This window comes from Sinocyclocheilus grahami, unplaced genomic scaffold (assembly GCF_001515645.1).
Source record: "Sinocyclocheilus grahami isolate Dianchi unplaced genomic scaffold, SAMN03320097.WGS_v1.1 scaffold139.1, whole genome shotgun sequence".
In the NCBI taxonomy this organism is placed as follows: Eukaryota; Metazoa; Chordata; class Actinopteri; order Cypriniformes; family Cyprinidae; genus Sinocyclocheilus; species Sinocyclocheilus grahami.
Genome location: NW_015505318.1, coordinates 1045018 through 1067797, shown reverse-complemented (window position 1 = coordinate 1067797; position 22780 = coordinate 1045018). Strand labels below are relative to the sequence as shown.

General features: G+C 35.4%; 1 protein-coding gene across 1 annotated transcript in view; it reads right to left on the bottom strand.

The window, feature by feature from the left end:
- The window catches only part of vipr1b (vasoactive intestinal peptide receptor 1b), a 102985-nt gene that overhangs the window by 5424 nt on the left and 74781 nt on the right, over positions 1-22780 (bottom strand). The window contains exons 6-8 of the mRNA XM_016280383.1: positions 18004-18139; positions 2210-2301; positions 925-1054 (exon numbers count right to left, since the gene is read on the bottom strand). Of these exons, the coding sequence (XP_016135869.1) occupies positions 925-1054; positions 2210-2301; positions 18004-18139 (358 nt within the window). The remainder of the gene's footprint in view (positions 1-924; positions 1055-2209; positions 2302-18003; positions 18140-22780) is intronic.

The window sequence follows — 22780 nt, the reverse complement described above, 5'->3', positions numbered from 1 at the left end:
TAATTTACATAGTTATTGTATAGAAATTGTTTTAATATATATTCGAAATTACGACGTCCCAGACCCAGCTTGTTAATATTCATATTATAGGGAATTTTTTTTTCACATAAATAATTTAATAAAAAATAATTTACATAGTTATTGTATAGAAATGGTTTTAATATATATTCGAAATTACGACTTTGACTACAGTTGTGGCAACTGTTTTTTGCTAAAGATTTTGAAAAGTTAATGTATTTATCTAATGAGGAGATACATAACATACAATTGGTAACTTTTTACAGTAAGGTTCAATTTGTTAACATTAGTTAACTACATTATTAACTAAAATGATCAAAGATTAATAAATACTGCAACAAATGAATTGCCCATTGTTATTTAATGCTAGTTATTGCATTAACTAATGCAAAAAAAGAGTGAAAATATTGTTATTGTTTGTATTTAGGATACAAAAATGTGCTAGGTTAAAATGCAATACAAATGAGTAAACAGTTTAATAAAATAAAATTTAAAATTTAATTTTTCACCAATTTCCTTTAAACACAATAAATGCATCATTTGCAAAGTGGTGGAAATGTCCATGACCTTAAATTGAATAAACTAGTGAGAATGTGAAAAGTGTTTATAAGAGTTTATTTCCTAAACATCCACAGGGCAAAAGTGGCCACAGTTGAAGAAACACCCAATTATGCCATTAAAAAAAAAACAATGGCCAATAGCTAAAGTGTGCAAGACAGAGATTCTCTATGGAGACTGTTTGAGGAGCCCTGAGCAGTTCTACCAGACATCATTAAACTATTCTGCTATCTGAACAACAGTGCTACGATTAGCCTGAGAGCATTTCCTGTCACTGGCGACTATTGATATTTGGGCTCTACTTTATGTTTTTACAGCTAGTTTGAGTGATTAAATCCTCAGACGTACCTGAAATGACCCAAGAATGAGGTCAAACACGAGTCTTAGCTCAGTTTTTATGTTCTCAGGAATGAAAGCGAATATGATGAAGTTTATCCCAAAGAGTGGAATCAACAAAAGTGTGGATTTTGCCAGCCTCCTATAGAAAAGAAGAAAAAACATGACAAACAGCTTTATGGGATACTTTCCTCTCAGTCATATGCACACAGCGCAGGGCAGAGAATGATATCATTACTAGGTGATATCAAAAAGCATATTAACGGAATAACAACATAAGTGATGCTGGGTAGAAAATTGCAGGTGCTTAAGAATTGAGTCTTGTTTTGTGCGAACTGCACAGTGGAGAGCTACTTAAGGACAAAGGACATTAAATCATCCGAACAGGGGCGGAGAGAGCCAGTGACATTTTATATGATGAGATTGCAGTGCAGTGGGTTCTCGCTCGCTGCTGGAGAGGCCGGCTAAAATATCCCCATATTTTATGCCCATGTTAAAATTACATAAGCTAAAATGTTTCTCATGTACCTCCAGTCCTCATCCTACCAAAAAGACCAGAATAGTTGGTCTACAGAAGAAGTTGTGATTTAGATGCTGGTGTCCCCGTCAGCTTAACCAACAAGACTCCTTTGGCCAACCAGATTTCATTTTCTGCTGGTTTAGCTGATTAGCCGAAGGCTGGTCGACTAGACCAGAACTTTCAAGCTTTAACCAATTTGGAACAACATTTAAATGGAAATTTCACCCAAAAATGAAGAACATCAGCCATTATCACTTTCTTTCACCCATGAAAGATGTATAAATAACTTATTTCCATTCTTTTCCATTCAATTACAATTAATGTCAATTTCAAGCTTAAAAAATAATGCAAAAAAGTATTATAATAAAAGTAGTCATATGACTCATTTGCTAGATTCCAAGTCTTCTGAAGTCATATGATAGCTTAAGAGTCAGGAAAAGATATTTTCAGAAATTTAAGTCGCTATTACAATCACAGGTAATCTCCTTTGCTGCAGTTCTCGAATCTCATTCACATTTTTCAAGACGTCTCACACTAGGTTAACATCTCATTTAAAAGAGTAAAATCTCCTGTCGTGCTGCACAGAAGAGAATTAGTCATGAGTTCGGAGTGAGATGAGGGTGAGCAAATGATGACAGAATTTTCATTTTTGTGTGAACTATCCCTTTAAATTTCATGCTGGTCCTCTCAGCAGGGTGAGGAGATTAAAGAGAACAAATTACAGAATGACTCTTATTTGAATGCAAAAATCTGTTTGAATGGGGTCCAAATACTTACGAATATTGGTTTGATTCATTTCTCCCAATGTCAGGACAGTTGATCTTCTGCCGCAGTATACGAATGATACAAATGAAGAGGATAAAGTTCATCTGTTGTTGGTGAAAAAACAACAAAATAGCAGGTGGTTTTATTTCGAAGAGCTTCATTTCATGAAGCAAATGACTGAAATCACTGAGGGGTCATAAATCCAATGGTTCCAAAGCACAGTGTTTATATGTCTTAGAGAAAGCAGGGACTGGCATCTATTAGCGAAAGTACAGAACAAAACTACCTCCATAAGATGGCAGCGAGACAGACAACATTATCTTTAAGTAGACGAGATAGACTGTGTTAAGACTGTTTACTTTCTGACTAGCAAAAACAAGCATTAACTGTGCAATAAGCATGTCGGAGTCGGGGAGGATGAGAAGTGTTTCAGTTTTCTGGCCTACCATAGCAAATCCCCAACACCATAAATAAATCTGCATAAATATTCCACTAGACCAGGGTTCCTCAAATCTTACCCTGGAGGTCCAATGCGCAGCGGAGTTTAGCTCCAACCCTGATCAAACTCATCTACCTGTGATTTTCTAATGATCCTGAAGACATTGATTAGCATGCTCAGGTGTGTTTGATTAGGGTTAGAGCTAAACTCTGCAGGAAACTGGATCTCGTGGGCCAGATTTGAGGATCCCTGCACTAGACTGACAGATTTTCTCTCTCAAGTGCATCTTTCTTCCCTTTAAATCTCTCAAAAGAAAAGCCATGAAGAGCTTCTAAGAGTGTTTTTCACACCTTTCAGCCCTTATTGATATTTCATATATATAATAAATCCCTAGAGAGATAACATCGCCTGGCACATATGTCAACAGTTTTGTGTTACTGAGATCTTAACACTCAGTACTAAGCAAATCCTTATATTGTAGGCTAAGATTTATACAACAAGCAGCCAAAACACAAAGTGAAACTCATGAGAAGTTTTCAGAATAATTATTAAGAGCTTGCTCACAGATGTATAGATGTACAGTGGTGTGAAAAAGTGTTGGCCTGATTCCTTATTTTTTTGCATGTTTGTCACACTTTAATGTTTCAGATCATCAAACTAATTTAAATATTAGTAAAAGATAACACAACACACAGTTTTCCAACACTTTTTCACACCACTGTATATATCTAATAATGTTGTGTTAGCATAAAGATTTAATTTGATTAATTTTTTTAAATAATTATTGGAGGGAAATTATATTGTTTATGTAGAGCAGCCCTAATAAAGATCATGAAAATTGGCTTTTCCTTTAGTGGAAAACAAAAGTAGACAATATATATAAAATACTAAAGAATAAAAATTATACAAAAATATATATTTTTAAATATTACCAACATAAAAAGGAGAAAGCTCTAAAATATATATAAAATCTAAAAGAATAAAAATGTATTAAAATATATAGAAAAACAAAAATAAACGCATTTCTTTTATTTTATAAAGCATTATAATTTAATTATAAAATACATAAAACATGCACTAACGATATATGAAATTAAAATTGGTATAATAACAATAAAAAAATTATTTTATAACTATAATAAAACAAACATATAAGAGAAAGAACTAAAATATATATAAAATATAAAATGATAAAATATACTAAAGAATGAAAATATATTTATTAAATATATATATATATATTAATTAAATGCAATATATAATTTTTTTACTGAAAAATATATTATTTATATAAAGAATAAATAAAAATAAAGCACTAAATATATAATATATAATGAATATAATATACAGCATGCATTTTACAAGGGACAGAGTGTTTTTTTATGTATTGTAACTGGACACTATTTCTTTCATGTTTACGCTAGCAGTCAGTGAAGATGGATGAGATGTGTCCTAAAGTTGAAAGTATAATACATCTCATATACATATATATATATATATATATATATTTATATATATGGCGGAAAAATGTCGTTGAAAAGAGGTGAGTTGGCTTAACTAGACGAGCTCCTGAATTGGTTGATTATCTGATTGTACTTCTCCTGAACCTTGTAAATAAAACTAAATAAATTTTATAAATAAATATATATATATATACACAAGTGTATTTCAATAAATTAGATTGTCATGGAAAAGTTCATTTATTTCAATAATTCAACTCAAATTGCTTAACTCGTGTATTAAATAAATTAAATGCACACAGACTGAAGTAGTTTAAGTCTTTGGTTCTTTTAATTGTGATGATTTTGGCTCACATTTAACAAAAACCCACCAATTCACTATCTCAACAAATTTGATTACTTCATAAGACCAATAAAAAAAATTGTTTTGTGAATTGTTGGCCTTCTGGAAAGCATGTTCATTTACTGTACAATGATCAGAAGAAATTAGATTAGATTAGATTAGATGTATTAGATCAAAAGGGTGCTTCTACTAAATACTGAGCAAAGGGTCTGAATACTTAGGACCATGTGATATTTCAGTTTTTCTTTTTTAATAAATCTGCAAAAATGTCAACAATTCTGTGTTTTTCTGTCAATATGGGGTGCTGTGTGTACATTAATGAGGAAAAAAAATTAACTTAAATGATTTTAGCAAATGGCTGCAATATAACAAAGAGAGAAACATTTAAGGGGGTCTGAATACTTTCCGTACCCACTGTATATATATATATACTAGGGATGCAACGATTATAGATTTTGTTGGTATGATTATTGTCTGAGGAATTCACGATTATGTCTGATTTCACGATTATGACGATTATTATACAATTATTCATTTCACAAAATTATGAATGTATAAAATCACATGGACACTCTTTAGATAATAAAGTGTTATTTATTGTTGCCTTTAGAAAGAGAAATAACACAGTAACCAATAATACAGCACAAAATAATAATAATAATAATAAAGACAAACAAAATTAAAAAGGTGAACTCTGCTCTTTAAACATCCATGTCAGTATTTCCCTTTTGAAAATAACTAATGAAAATAGATCACAAAAGTATTTAGTGTTTTCAGTTTGTACATTCTTTACATTTATTTTGGACCTGAGGCAGAAAACTGGAAACATGGTGAAAAAAAACTAATCTTTTTGGTTTTTCACTTATGCATAATACTATAAAAGGGATTATAGATAACAATGTTAAGAAGTATTACTAATATAGGACAATTAAATTAATTTATCCCATAGGGGAAACTATTAATAATGAGGGGAATAAACTGAACTATCATTGTAATCAACTGTCACCCATACGTATTCATTTTAATAATTTTTTATAATAATTCATATGATTTTCCATGTGGCCTGAGAAAATCATGTCTATTATTTTGGTTTGTGAGATCGGAGATCGCGCTGTGCACACATACAAACATTCACGAGGACACAAACTTGTTGTGAACCCTGCCCTGTGATTTTTATTAATAAAATAGCTTAGATACTGAATTGCTACATATTCATCAGCAAGGAGAGGGTAAAATCACTGTTTAAGTAACTAAACTTACATGTTTGTAGAGAGACGCGCTGACGCAGGTTCACACACTTCTCTCTCCCTCTCTCTCGACCGAATAATTAATTCAAGTAGCTAAATGTTATAATTAATTAATTCAAATAAATGTGATCTTACCACACTATTTCATCTGTCTGATCTGAAGTGGGCAGAATACTGAGCTAACGAGCCATAGCTTTGCGTCAGTCTTGCCTTCACGTCGTGCATTAAAATAGTTTAAAGCCATGTATTCGCTCTTTAGCAGCAGTTTTTATAGCAATATTTAAATGACACCCTGGTCATTCTTGGTGTACCCAAAATGGTCCCACACTATCGACTTTAGGCATTTCTCTGGTGGAAATAAAGGATCGCTGTTTGGTTCCTCTGTCATAGTTAATCTAGTGTGTGTAGTAGCCTCCGTGTCTCTGATAAGCACAGCATTTTAAGCTAGTGCACCACTAGTGTAACTTTGTTTTCGTTTTGGGCACATTGCAACTGTTCCATTCTGTGCAACAGAAACACTCGGTGTAGCGGAGGCTTTACGATTAATTAACCGTGACATTTTAAAGCGCGGTTAATTGTGAAACTGGTTAATCGCTGCATCCCTAATATATACACATACATACATACTGTATATACATATACATACATATACTGTGTATATACTGTATATATATGTACATAGTATATAGTATAGTATAGTAGGCCTATATATATTACATACCCTAATCACTGTAGGTAATTATGCATAAGTCATGTATTGCCTAGCTAGTGCTCGCTTTTTTGGGTTCCTTTGACTTCCAAAATAGCCATTTAAACACTGGTGATAGGCTGTCATGAAAGCAGCAGTTTATTTGTGTAGAAACTGTGGGAGGTTGAGAGGAGTTTGTTGAGGGAGGACAGTGAGACATGGCAGGCAGACTGCAGGAGATACTGTGTATATACTGTATATATATGTACATAGTATATAGTATAGTATAGTAGGCCTATATATATTACATACCCTAATCACTGTAGGTAATTATGCATAAGTCATGTATTGCCTAGCTAGTGCTCGCCTTTTTTGGGTTCCTTTGACTTCCAAAATAGCCATTTAAACACTGGTGATAGGCTGTCATGAAAGCAGCAGTTTATTTGTGTAGAAACTGTGGGAGGTTGAGAGGAGTTTGTTGAGGGAGGACAGTGAGACATGGCAGGCAGACTGCAGGAGAACTCTAAACAAACACACAGCAATGAAATCAGACAGGAGGGTGTAAGTGACTGAAGGTGAAAAGGAAAAACAGAGCAAAGATCCAGCATCACGCTGAAAATGCCATGTCCTCCTGCTCAAGAGCAGAATGAATTAATAATGACTACTAACTTCTGACTGTTCAATACAAACAAAACCATCATGCTGAAACTGTGGATGTGGTGCTGCACAACAGTTTTAAAACAGTTAATGAGCTGATGTCCATGCCAATAAAACTACAATGAATGGACAAGATGGTTCACTAGTTTGAAACAGACCTTGCTAAAGATTAACAAGTCGAGTAGTTGTTTAGACACCCACCTTGATTTTGAAATTATGTAGTTTTGCACACAACAATAAAACTCTGTCTTTCTAAAAATACTTCTTTGAGCTCCATGATCGGGGGATCAAAGATTCTCAAGATTCATACATCTAAAACCCTGTTCCTCTCTGCAACATGCTCAAAATGCGAGCGCATGCCTTACAGCCAGGAGAAAAGAATTGGGTGGATGAAGCAATCGACAGTTTAGACAGCAGAAGGCTCTGAATGATGCTTTCTGCTTTCGGGAGTGTAAAATGAGGCAGTGCAGGATGAATGGATCCGACTCATAGTTCTAATGCGCACAAATCATCCCAAATTACTCTGAGAGCCGCAGCCTCTTGCTCAGGGCACACAATCCCTGAAATAGATAGAAAGCTTTCGCTGCAGGCTCGACCACACAAATGGCTAACAAACACCTTCTGCTGAGGCGAACCTCTCAACAGCTTTTTATCATGCATTTTTTATGTATCAAAGATAAAACCACTGCAACTAATTATTTTTATAAAGCTGTTTTCTGGCAATCAGTCATTCTGTCTTTCCCCATGGGCCTACTGTTATTTAAAGGTGAGAATAACATTAATAAGGCAGCTTGACACATAACCTAGCTGCGAATATTCACAGGAGATTAGTAATATTTCACATGCAGATAAAGTCTTTAAAAGAGGCTGGAGCACTTTTTAACTATGTAGTTCTTCATAAAAATGTAAGGATTAATGTCTTCCAATTGTGATTTAAAATCTTAAAATGTGACTTTACATCTCTTAATCAATAGTACTTCATTTCAAAAACAACAACAACAACAAAATGATATCTCATTACTGTGAAATTATTAGTATGAAACCCTGCTTCCTCTTCAGAATAAAAAACAACAACAAGGTAACAACAACAACAAGGTAATTGTGGATTTTTATCTTTCAGTTGTGACTAACACAGTGACTTTATATCTCATAATCACAACTTTATTAGACTTTATATCCCACAGATATGACTTTAAAGCTCACAATGTGCCTTTATATTTTCCAATGGACTTTATAACCCAGAATTGAGACTTTGTCATAATAACGACTTTATTTCACATAATTGTGACTTTATATCTCACAATTGTGACTCTGTCTCAAAATTTTCAATAAATAAATAATTAAATAAGTAATTTATTTTTCTATCACAGATGGATAGAAAAATGTCTCTGATAAAGACTCAAAAAAAAAATTACTAAAAAATGGTGGGAGCCACTGAAAAGCATCATGGAGAGGATGTAATGGATCCATAAAAGGCTGCCCTTGCAAAGAGTTTTGAAAGAGGAACCTGTTGCTTTCCTATTATAGTATCTTGCTTGCCTGGTCTACAATGGTTGAAAGCTTGCTTGTAATTTTGGCAAGAGAAATAAAGCCACAATATGACTTTGTGATCACAAATATATTTCACATTTTGACTTTATATCTCACTTATATCACATTTTTTAATCATGACTATGAATTATTTCTCACAGTTGCTTTACAGTATATGATAATTTGACTATTCAACTTCCTTTTCTACTCTAAGGTGGAAAAAGCTTTCATATATATTTTCACAACATTTTGTCAAATGTTATAGATTGATTGATTAATTGATTTTGTTCTACATAAAATAGTCACATGAGTTTGGTGTGACAAATTTTCAGCAAATGACCTGTGAAAAGAACGTCTCCATTAGACTGTCCACATTTTGATATGCACATCCTTTGTGCCACAGGGTTTTACTTTCACTGTAAAATCCCTGCAAAAAAAGTACATTTTAAAGTTGTGTTTAAAATCCATCTGCTTTAAAATTGTAAAGAGTCAAAAGCTCAGTTTGAAAGTGCATTACACTTCTGAAGATTCCACCGATGGCCTTGATCTATAGCAAATTCCTGCTCAAACTGCAGACATTGACAGACCAGATCTGAACACTGGACACATGTTACAGCATACTCACTCCATACACTGTGATAAGGAGCCATGTTTTCATTGAGAGCTTTATGCTCCTTTGTCAAGCTCAGTCAATAGTCATCTCAACAGCTGAGTCATCTCAGAAAACGTCTTTCACCATTACTAGCAGTCAGACGATTATTGCCACAACCCTGCTTGAATAGAATACTAAACAGCTAAAACCAGCATGAACTGGTCCAGGTCTAGCAAATGACCTGTGAAAAGAACGTCTCCATTAGACTGTCCACATTTTGATATGCACATCCTTTGTGCCACAGGGTTTTACTTTCACTGTAAAATCCCTGCAAAAAAAGTACATTTTAAAGTTGTGTTTAAAATCCATCTGCTTTAAAATTGTAAAGAGTCAAAAGCTCAGTTTGAAAGTGCATTACACTTCTGAAGATTCCACCGATGGCCTTGATCTATAGCAAATTCCTGCTCAAACTGCAGACATTGACAGACACCAGATCTGAACACTGGACACATGTTACAGCATACTCACTCCATACACTGTGATAAGGAGCCATGTTTTCATTGAGAGCTTTATGCTCCTTTGTCAAGCTCAGTCAATAGTCATCTCAACAGCTGAGTCATCTCAGAAAACGTCTTTCACCATTACTAGCAGTCAGACGATTATTGCCACAACCCTGCTTGAATAGAATACTAAACAGCTAAAACCAGCATGAACTGGTCCAGGTCTAGATGGAAACCTGCAAAATGTATCTGTTTTTTACTAGTTTTGCTGGTTTACTTGCATGGTCTAATTTTTATTTTGTCGCCGTCACTCTTTTACCTGCTTTTTGCTAGTTTTACTAGTTTGGATGTTTACATGCATTAACTTTAATTTTTCCTCTGTCTTTCTTTTACATGAGTTTTACTAGTGTTGAGATTTTACTTGCACGGTCTAATTGTAATTTTGTCACTTTTACTCTTTTACCTGCTTTTTACTAGTTTTACTAGTTTAGATGATGGATGTTCAACTTGCATTTTCAAATTTTAATGTTGTCACTTTCACTCTTTTGCCTGTGTTTTACTAGTCTTACTAGTTTTGCTGGTCTACTTGCTTGGTCTAAATTTTATTTTGTTGCTGTCACTCTTTTACCTGCTTTTTACTACTTTTACTACACTGTAAAAAATAAGTGTAATTTTAACTGTAACATTTTGTAAAAACTCTACAGAAAAAAATGTTAATAGGTTAACAGTAAGTTCCCGTACTATATACAGGGAAAAACTGTAAAATATCTAACCAGACATTTCATGTAATTTTACAGTAAAATGCTGTTAATTTTACAGTTTTTAGAAGTAAAAATAACAAATCAATGTATAATTTACAGTCAAAAACTGTAAACTGATATTCCCAGAATTCCCTGCATGACATTCCACATTTGAAAGTATTTTGTTTAAATAATCATGTTTTTTTAATAGTTTTTTTTATTAGTTATGTATTTTTGGGCTTTATGTTACATCTTCTGTTGTTTAATGAAAGTTTAATGCATTATTTAAGTATCATGTGTGTTACCATGATGGTGTTTTGTGTTTGCATGAATGACTCTGCGCACCTTCTATATATTAGTATATACATTGTGATGAGCTTTGAGTCTTCATGTGGCTTTCTCTTTTACCACCTACATTATTATGGTGGTTGTCAGTATGTTAAAGGTACAAAACAGATTTTAATAGCAGTGTGCATTGTTGAATTTACTGGTTTATATTCAAATTTTCTTGTTTTTAAATTACAGATTTATACTGTAAAATTTACCGTTTTTGGCCGTAAATGTGTTTACAATTTTTCTGTATTTTTTACAAAATTATTCTGGCAACCACAGCTGCCAAAATTATTTTGTAAAAACTACAGAATTTTTGTTTACAGTGTAGTTTGGATGTAGGAATGGGCCGATTACCGGTTTCAAGGTATACCGCGATTTGAAAATTTCACGGTTTCGAAACCACTAATATTTTCCATTATACCGTTCCTGCGGTATGCGCTGTTATTCATGTCTCTTCAAAGACTGAAAGCGCAGGAATCCCTCAGGTTGAGTGCAGTGTAGAGAGTAACACGATCCTCCTCCTCCTGTTGGTGCGAGTGAGCGGTCAGTCACGTGTGTGTAGGATGGACGAACTTAAGGAACTGCCCCTGGAGTCTCATTCAGAGCTTCTGCTGTTTGTTTCGTTCAGGCATGTAGTAGAATTTCAGAAAGCTAGTCATAACATTCTGTTTTTGCTTAAAATTGGGTTATTATTACATCAAATTATGTATATGAAATTATATAACTAAATGATATAAATGATATGTATATGAATTATATAACTAAAATTAAATAACTGTAATTACAGATTTAGGTTAAATAAAGATGTCAGTCTTTATTTTTCTTCTTTTTAGGAAACAAATCAAAGAAAAAACGAACAAATTCTACTGTTCCTAACAGGGCCGTGCACAGACCTTTTGAGGGGCATGTGCTTAAACTGAAAAAGGGCACCCCCCCCTTTTTTTTACTGGTCACATCTTAATGATAAGCGGAGAGTATAGAATACTACATTCAAAAATGAGCTAGCTAGCAAATACATGCATATTAACATCGTAAACATTAACCATGCTGTGAGTGTGAGTGTGACCATATATAATATGATTAAATGTTAATAAATTAAGTGTATCAGCAGATAGCCATCATAAATCAAAGAAGAATTTTCATAGAAATATATTTTACCTAGCTGACGAGGAACACTCAGTGGCTTTGTGTCAAACTCAAATGCAGTTATGGCCGGGTTTTTGATCAGCGAATGTGTGTGCAAATGTGCAATTTGTCCATCATTAAAACGGCAGCATCACATTACGTTTTGATCAACAGGTTACAAAGTTTGTTGTAGCTATATGGGCACTCAGTTTTTCCTGTTGTAAAATACGTTTGGCCAAAATGTTATTTTATAAAAGATGAAATGCTACTGTATGCACACGCTATTTAAGTGTAGGCTATTGGCTGACTAATTTAGATGGCAAATGCCCTCTCTCCGCAGGTCCGGTCTCAGACCTCAAATGCAAAAAACATGAGCCTTTATACAGTAGACATACTAGTGTTTCTTGCGTAAAGACAACACTGTAGTTATACAAACAAGAAGCACAATTTATTTACCCTTGCAAGACGTTCAGCTGCTCTGCTGTGGAACTTCAGTTCACTGCACTCAGTCAGTCAAGACAGGGGGCGGAGTTATGAGGTTTGACTGACAGTTTGAGCGGATCCAACAAGATTGAGTCACAAACTCTTTTTAATACCATTCATTCGCTAAATATATTTGTAAAACAGACAGACAGACTTAAAGGGTGACCAATAGCATTGATTTATTGAAGAAGAAATAAAAAGAAGAAAAAAAGGGCACTTCGGAGTGTAAGGACAAAAAGGGCATGTGTTCTGCACAGGTTGAGCCCTACCTGTGCACGTGCCTGGTTCCTAATATACTGTATGTTGCTCAAAAACAAAATATATTGTGTTCAGCGGAATTTATTAAATTTTTTTTACCCAGTCATTTAAAAAGCACACATTTTAGAGCTCTAACGACAATACTGTTATACTGTGATATTTTAACGTCAAAATCTCATACCGGCCCGTGCCTATTTTGGATGTTTTACTTGCATGGTCTAATTTTAATTTTGTCACTCTTTTGCCTGCGCTTTACTAGTTTTACTAGATTTGCTGTTCAACTTGCATGGTGTAATTTGAATTTGGACTGGACAAATTCTGCTGAGCCAAAAAAACTAAACAAAAACAACTCACAAAAACCGCAGCATCTACCCACGCTGCCGCAGCCACAGCTGCTCCCGTCCCACCAACTACAACACTACCGACAACACCAGTGCGCTTTTACCCATTGAAACGTTAACATTTGTTTTACTTTTCTTATGTGCTTAATTTAACAAAAAACATTATTTTTTTTCTGCCATGTTGGTGATATAATATATGTCACAGCAATGTGTCTTGAATATGTTTTGCATTAAGTCTGATGCTTCTCTTTCTTTTTGGAATTATTGAGTGAGAAGACACATTTCATTATGTATTTTCAAATGCCTATGTTTAAATCCCTTAATTAGGCTATAACATTTCTAGTAGGGATGCACGATGTATCAGCTGCCGATATTTATCGGCCGATTTTTGACTATTTTAAACCCATCGGCATATCGGAAATAGCATGGAAAGGGCCGATAACAATGGTTTATTTATTAACTGCATGGAGACAACGAGTTGCATGTCTGTTGCATAATCCAACATTTTTCTCTGGGCAAAATAATTAAATACTTGCCAAAACAAAATAAAATCTGTTCAAAATATAGTTTGTCAGACGGCATAGTACGGCCATATGCAAACGTAACGCTGACGCATCCAACGAGTTAAATGCCCGCTCTCAGTTGTAAATTCATCATAGGTAAGTTGCAATGGCAATGCACCTGTTACAGGGCTGACGAGACGCGAGATATGCGGATCCATGCGCAAGCTTTATTAAAGCAGAGGAGGTCAGAAACATAGGCAGGGTCGAACAGTGGCAAACAGGTATATGGCGGGCAAGACACAAGAATTACCCTAGAGCTAGTGAAGGTCAACGAACGGCGAACAGAATCAAAAGGGCAAGACTAAAGGGATAAATCCAGGAAAACAGGCAAAGATCCGAAACCGAGAAAACAGGCTAGGCTAGGCAGCTAACGAGGGCTCTGTAGAGTAGCTATCAAAACGATACACGCTAAACAATACTCGGCAGTTAGAAGGAGTGAGATGGAGTGTTAAATAGTGAGTGAGTGATATGAAACAGCTGTGTGCAATCAGTGCTGTGTGAAATCAGTTCAATGAATGATGGGATATGTAGTCCGGGGTGATATGCAACAGTGTGTAGTGCGAGAGTCAATGAAAATGGAAAGGGTGACCTCTGATGGCTAGCAGACGGAAGTTCATGGACCGGATACGTAACAGCACCGGCGTTAATGTTTATCTGAGGATATGTTACGAACCGTCAAGCATTAGGCCCACATTTAAGTGAAAATTAATGGCAGGTAATATGCAGCTTTTTGTTTGAAACCAGTGTAGAACACGGATTCACACAAGGTCACATCACGCACCTGCAGCGTTTCTATGAACGGAGAACACAGAATAAAACTATATGGGGTACATAAAAAGAAATATATAGGCCTATACACAAAATATATTTCACTTAAATCATTAACAGATTAACAAAACAAAGAAAAAAATTGTGCTGAGTTTCGAATAATTGTAATGCGCTCCGAAGTTCACGGAAAAAAAACGAGACGGCAGAAAGCAGTTCCCCTTCGGGAACTCGAGCTGTGTCGGAAAACGCTAGGGGACCAGAAAAGCAAACTTGATGAACGCTTTCTGCGGGCCAGGTCGCTACCTCCGCGCCAGATTTGTGAGCCACTCCAGGCCCCTCTGTTCTCATGCCATAGCTATGCCCTTCCACACCAGGCAGGGATTTGCAAGTCTGGCGGCGTGGACATCTCGTTCCCCTAGCGTTTTCCGACGCAGCTCGAGTTCCCGAAGGGGAACGTCCCAGGTTACGTATGTAACCATGGTTCCCCGAGGGAACGAGACGCTGCGTCGCAAGGCCATACTTCCGGCATCCCTACTAGAGCTTGCTTCACTCCTAAGAAGCTAGCGCCGGCGGCACCTCACGTGCTTTTAAAGCTTCCTGGTCATGACGTCACCCGCCGCGGACGTCTCGCCCATCGTTCGACTGATTACACATATGATTCAGAGCTTGGTATCGCTGAAGGCGTTCCCCTAGCGTTTTCCGACGCAGCTCGAGTTCCCTCTGGGAACCATGGTTACATACGTAACCTGGGACGTTTTCTTTATTTTACAAAAGCTTTACAGTTTTGAATGATGTTTTGCTTCTATCTGTATGACAAACCAGTGTTGATATGACCATAAATTACGGAGTAACAGTTGGGAAAACAATGCAGTGATCGTGTCCGTGCCTCACACGCACATACAACAAATCTTTGCTAATTTGACATCGCAGCCTGTTCATTATCAAAATAAAATACAGCTAAAGAAACATAAAAAGTTACACTGCTCAATTTAAATAGTCTGTAGTACAGTCTGTGCTGTTCAGTGTGACCAGCGCCTCACTGCTGATATAGCCTATATGTAATAAATAATAAATAATATTAACCTATAATGCTAACCTATAATAAATAATAGGTTAGCATCCAGATACTTCGCGAATATGGAAACATTTGGATTCGTGCTGAATGAGAGAGGTAGGCTTCAGTTTCGTTTTTAAATTAATTAGTTTTGGCTTGACGCTTATATTTAGCCTAAGTACATCTTTAGAGGATTTGTTGTGGAGAGAAGGGAACTAAAATAGCCTTGTATTTGTAATTTTTCTTTTATTTACCATTATTTTAGCCTACATTATTTCTGAATGTAATAATAAAATGCAACGTACAAATTTAAGCTGTTTTTTCCCTCTCAAAACGCTTATAGGAGTAGTGTTTTTTTTATCCATGCTGAAACATTTTTAAATATTTTGAAAAAAATTATTTAATGTTTTTATTGCGTTTACAGTTTTTTTCTTTTGTTTAATACATTTGGTCTTTGGTCATTCTAAAAAAGATGATGCTGTATTGCTATGACTAAGAGAGATCATTCAAGACTTTTTGAGTAAATTAAACGCTGTACTTTATTATTATTATTATTATTGGCAAAGAAAAAGTTTACAAAATAACGTTATTAACCGGTATGTTTCTACTCAAACTGGTTTCACAGAGGAACGCAGGAACAGAAACGTTCAAATAACGATTCTGCTTGGAGTGAACCAATCCTTTTTTTCTCGTTTTTAAGCCCTGCTTTATGCATTTGATCTATATCGGTATCGACCAATAGTTGTTTGTTAAAATCGGCCAAAAAAAATGTATATCGGTGCATCCCTAATTTCTAGCACTATTTTTAAACGTTTATTCAAGAAATAATATATTAATTATCTCATGTATGTCTCAAATCAGGGATTAAAAATGAATTGGTTCTAAGTAAAAAAGGTAGGCCATTTTTTTTCATTAAAGTACTTGAGTTTGGCTACCAGTTAGAACTAAATAAAACATCAATAAATTCAAGGCACTGTAATTCCCTTATCCATTTGACACAAAACTATTATATATATAATTAATACATTTATAGAATAATTGTATTTTGTCATATTTGTGATTTATGATTTTTTTATGTAAACTTCATTTTAAAGAATAGCTAGTTTCTATAAAATGTTCTTGTTCGTTATGGAGAAAATTAGTTAGCCTAGCCTATTTGTTATGAAGTTTATTTAAAATTCTTCATAACAAATTTTAAGAAGTTAAAAGTTAAGGAAAAATGTAATTAGCCTGTAGATAGGCCTATAGGCTAATTCAATTTTTTCTTAACTTTTATTAGACTGCAGATGGAAATAAAATAATTCTTGATCTCATCTTTAAAATGAGAGAAATCACTGACATAATTTAGGCTATAATGTCTTTACAGGCAGAAAAAACAAAACCATTTAATTTGCTGAGTTAACTTATGAATTAAAAGAAAGACGAAATAAATCACAACAAGAACAATCAAGATTTTTCTTGTAATAAAAAAAGACAAAATTAGGCCTATAATTCTGAATGATGTTTGACAGTGAACGCATCTCCACTGTATAGCCGCAATCGCTGGTGTCAGTCGCAAAATAAACATTTTAAAAAATCTTTGTGAAAACGACTGGTTCTTGAATTCTAAGATTATAATCTTTAGTCGCCACATATTATGCGACTTTTTCTGCCAACTGCAAACAGCGACTGAGCGCAACTGGAACAGACCCTGTCCGACTGGGCACGATCCGTCGTCAAGACCAAATTCCATTCATAATCGGCCTGACAGACGTGTAGTGTGTTCTCGGCTTTACTTGCATGGTCCAGTTTTAAATTTGTCGCTGTCGCTCTTTTACCTCTTTGCTTTTCAGCTTGCATGGTCTAATTTTAATGTTGTCACTGTCACTCTTTTGCCTGCTTTTTACTAGTTTTACCCGTTTGGATGTTTTACTTGTATGGTCTAAGTTTAATTTTGCCACTTTCTTTCTTTTACTTGAGTTTTTGCTGTTTTAATTGCATGGTCTAATTTTAATGTTGTCACTCTCACTCTTTTACCTCCTTTCACACCTGCATTTCTGTTGGTTGGCTGGTGCTTGTATGGTGCTGGTTTAAGCAAAACCTAGCTGATGAGACTAGTCGGCTTTGGTCCTTGTGGACTTTCAGCAAGTGTTATTAGTTAAACTCCTAAATAACATTGGTGGGACACTAGTAAACCAGCATATATAAGCTTGTCAGTACAGTAGTGTAAAACTTGCACAAACCAAATACCCTGAGGCACCAGTGTCAAAAATGACCCAAAATTCACATAGCATCTTGTGATTTTGCAATGTTGTGAAAGAAAAATCTGTGAAATTGAGATAGCTTGAGGGGCTACAGCAATAAAAGTGAGAGTAAATGCCATCCAGAATGACTGGAACAAGCATTTTGGCAAGCTGGTTCAAACAAAGGTCACCCACAGCAGTGAATTCAGCAGCAAGTGTGAAGTTATGCCCATAGATGTTTAGCAGCAGACATAACAGTCGAGAGGCCCAAGACCAGCGAGTATGAAAAAATGTAAACGTGATCAGCAGGGATAGACTATATTTACGCTGATTACTAACACTGCTAGATAAATACTTGGTTTGCTGCGTGTGGATGTCACATGGTTTGCTAATTGAAACTATTACAGACTCCTGAGGGATTTATTCAAGATTAAATAAATAGACTGTGCAATAAAAAACTTACAGAACCAGTGGAGCAGTTGTCAGACTCTTGAATAACATCGTAGAGCACCGCATCTTTGACAAAGACGGCGATGGCTTTCAGAATGAAGGACACAAATAGGTGCATGTGGATGTAGTTCCGCGTGCAGTGGAGTTTCCTGAGGGAATACAAGGAATACAATCAGCCACGCTCATGGACTGAATCTAAAATATGTTAAGCCTGATTGAGAAGTCCCCTGCCCCCTAATTACACCCTGTCCTTGGAACTAATAACGGAAAAAATGACAGCTAATTACACTACAAATTAAATCCTAATTGAGCTTTCTGGTCTGTGTAAGGGGTTCGTTAAATAGATAATTTTCTCCATTGTGTTGTTGTCCATTTCACACGCATTTGGTAAACATGGGAATTCACAGAATCTGACAAACTTTATGTCCAACATGCTTATTTAATATTATCAAGCTATGGCAGGCAGTCAAAATACTGACTGTATTGAATCTACTCTGTAAGTCATACGGGTTTGTAGCAACATGAGAGTGAGTAAATAATGTCATAATTTTCATTTTATGGATAAACTATACTTTTAAGAAGACATTCACAGCTGCTTTATGCAAAATGCAAGTGTTTTTAAAACAGAGAGAGACTATGATATCCCAGAACACCCTGACACATGATGTCTTTTGTTTATAATGTCCATACCTCACACTATTAAATTAACTGACACTTTGTTTAAACACTGGGTTTTCTCTGCGCTCTGGTGCAAAGAAAATATTAATATTCTACAGTATGTTTTACAGTAATACTCTCAAATACTGACACATCTACAAAGTTGTCATGCTTTAGGGATTGTTAGTTTAGAACAATGCAAAATAATCACAGAAATGTGTTGGGACTACATTTTTGCACATAGATTGCTTGTTGCCCTATCAGAATAATCTAAATATATCTCATTCAGTCAAAAATTAGTCTGAAAGAAAGGATGACTAAAACATATAGCGCCGCTCAAATGTTTTGGGTCTTTAAGAACTTTTAATGTTTTGAAAAAAAGTCTCTTTCAAATGCAGAAGGCCACATTTATTTGATTTTAAAAATACAGTAATACAGTGAATTATCATTACAATTTAGAAGACTGTTTTCTCTTTTAATATATTTTATGTTATTTATTAATGTAATTTATTCCTGTGATGGCAAAGCTGAATTTTCAGCATCATTATTCCAGTCTGCAGTGTCACATGATCCTTCAGATATCAATCTAATGTGCTGATTTGCGGCTTAAGAAACATTTCTTACCAATGTTGAAAACAGATGTTCATCACTTTTGGAAACAGTGATGCATTTTTTTTCTTTGATAAATAGAAAGTTCAAAAGAACAGATTTTATTTGAAGTATCATCTTTTTTTGTAACAACATAAAAATTCGATCAATTTAAAGCATCTTTGCTAAATACAGATATTAATTTCTTTTAAAAATCTTACTGACCCCAGTATTTTGAATAGAAGTGTAGGTCTCACAAAGTTAAATACATGATGGTTTTGCATTTTGTTTCTACATGCAAGATTATATTACCCCAGCAGCCAGTTCCTTTTTATGAAAATCATATTAAAATAATTGACATAAGCTTTTGTCACACATATCTCACCACATGAGATTTTACCACAGGTTTACATACTGGCACAATGAATGCATGTAATGAATATCTGTTATCAATTAGAGTAAACATGTTTTACAATAGCTTATTATGCAGTCTTTCTTTTGTCTACCAGTTGCATTACTAAAGAGTCTGTTCATATTGAGTTTCTTAAAATTAGTTCTTGATTTATGGTATTGGATGTTCATTCATCTAACTCCATTAATAACTTCAATATGTGGCCAGTAAGATGAATTCTAAACAATGTGTGGAAAAGTTACTTCATTGTTTACTTCAAAAACGTAATTGTTTTGATCCCGTGGCAAAAGCCTGATGAAATGGGCCAAACATATTATACATTACAACAGGTAAAATCTTGCTTATCCAGCTCCTAGTTTGGATATTTGAAGAGGTTTACTGAATATGGATAATAGCATGCCAATATGAAACAGTAATGAGGCAGTGTTGTTATCTTTATCAAAAAAAAACAACGAATACAAATAAATAAATAGTTACTTGAAATAAAGCTGAAATTGAATAAAATATAAAAATTTGATGTAAAATGATTCCTTGGCAACACATTTAAATTATTAATACAAACTATAGTAGTATATAAATAATACTAAAATGACATTGGATTGACATCGGCGTGTTATATTTCCAGTATTGTTTGAATGTTTATTCCATTCTCAAAACGCAACCCAAGGAAAATTATTTCTGTCATTGTTTCTTTAAACGAATCTTCTAGATTCAAAACAAATTTTGTTTGCAAGTGCATAACTGTACATTTTTGCTTGCAGATTTTTGCTATTCATCAGCATGTCATGGATGCTTTTAACATTTACATAGTTTAACATTGATTGAACCCAGTTAAAAATAGGATTTATTAAAATACAGCTATTTAAGTTTTATATAAGTTGCCATTCTCATTGTATAACATTGCAATTCTACAGAACTGACTATAACTTCACATTTTTTGAGTTAAAGGTCAAATCCCTGTGTTTCCTTTAACCTAGCACTCATGCACAGCTATGTCGTCTCCAGTTTGCTCATTTCACATGCTGTGATTTGACACTATCAGCATGATCTTACAGGCCTACAGTATGTTGCGTCTCTAGTGTGTGGCCATCTGCAAGATCACCTTGACATACCGCTGACAGATTTGTACACTATAACATTTTTGCCAAGTGTTTCTTGGTAAAGGCACAATTTAATTAGACCACAGACTGTTTCCACCAAGCAAAGACAACTTGTGACCTGAGTCATTCAGTGGAGAGGGAGCAAGTGTTCAAACTGGCAATAATAACCCGAGGTGTGATCAGGTCTTTAGCCCCTGTCAGGCTGAATCCCACATCAGAATGATATCCTCTCAGTTAAGACTGCTTAAGCCTGCAGCTCGAGTGCAGATAGTGTTAATAGACAGGATTAGGACTGATTACATTGCTGAAGAGCTGAACATGAGCAGCTTTATCGAGGAGTAGTGCTGCTCTGCCATACTGGTGGCACATGAACATTATTACTGATGGAAATGACAGCATTTGTGGTGGGATGTGGATGAGCTTAGAGTTGGTAATCAGAAGGAGAGAGCTGTGAACTATCACAATTGTGCCCTTAAGCAAAGCATTTAACCCCAGGATGCTCCGGGGAGGACTGATGCTGTGCAAGTTTACAGCAAAACTTCTGCACTTTTATAGGTCATCCTCTTATGCGTTTGGTAAATAAATCAAATACGGGAAGATGCCCTCTTAGAAAACAATGTGCATTTACTTTTAAATTGTAACATATTTAGATATACATGTGCAGGATGATGATGATGCATCATCCAGTGTGTTATTATAGGAAACAAATAGAAACATTTGCTAATTTAGTTGTCATAGAACAAATGTAAAAATATTTAAAGAGGCCATTTTACCCAGGTATGGTTACCCAGGAGGCAAGACTTTTGATATAATTCTTATTAATATTTCTATATATTTTAGTGTCATTAATGTAAAATACTAAATCAACTATTCTATTTAAATTTTTATTTTGACAATTTAGTTGAATAATTGAATAACCAATGTAGACAAAGAAGAAGCCCAGTAAAAGATTCATCAGAAAGGTAAAATTATTCTATGACTTATATACAGGTATAATAATATTTATATTTAATTACCAACACTATGAATGCAAATTGAATGATTTCAACCAATCTACGTAATTCATGGAAATACTGAACAATAACCCTTATTAAGTACAATAAGTATTACATTTAAAGGTCACATATTTTACACCTTTCTGGAGTTTTATTTTAAGTCTTGATGCCCTTAAGAATATATATTTGTGGTATAAGTACCAAAAACCATCTCAGTATATTTTTACAGCTCCTCTCTCAGGAGCTCTGCAAAGAACGGTCGTTCCCTTTCAGTCAGTCACTCTCGACATCACGTCGGAGGACCGACAAATTGGGATCTTGCTTAGAGGGACCAATCTACTTCGAGTGCAAACTAAACGAGCCAATGCACATTGGCATGCGATTATTGCATCCAGCTGCTGCTGATCACAGCGTGAGTATAAGTAGGCAGCAGATGCAGCGCATATTCAGCTTTTCACTTCGGAGCCGAGCGATCACATAGTTCTGCTCCTGTCTACTCTACTGAGAGAAGAAGACTGAACGAGTTCAGCGTGCTCTTGGAGAGCTCCTCGTGTTGGCGGACGGCGCTTCAGCGGTAGTGGTTTCCCGTGTCGAGTGGGTTGCACACATTAGGCTGCACTACCCCGTTTGTGTTGCAGATGATCATCTCCCCTGTGTGCCTCAGCACGCTAAAAGAGCTTTTCCCTAAAAGAGCAATTTCAGGTGCGTCTTTTTAAAGACGACGTTGCGTGGCAAACTTGACGTTACGTCTTTGTAAAGACGATGTGGGTCTTGCTATAGACAACGTATCACCCGGGCGTTTTTGGATGTGGTCGTTACCTGGCGCTGGGTGATGGTCACGATCGCTGCCTTTCGTGGATGACTCATGCTCCCATTGCGGGGGTATGACCATCTCGGAGTTCAGACCGGACTCCGTTACCTGCAAAGGGGCGGCGTGCCCGTGCCACTGCCTAGATCTGGGGTTCCCTCTGGTGGCAGCCGGGGGTGTCCTTTTTCTGGTGGTGGGCGGACTGGTCTTAGGGTCACGGTGAGGAATTC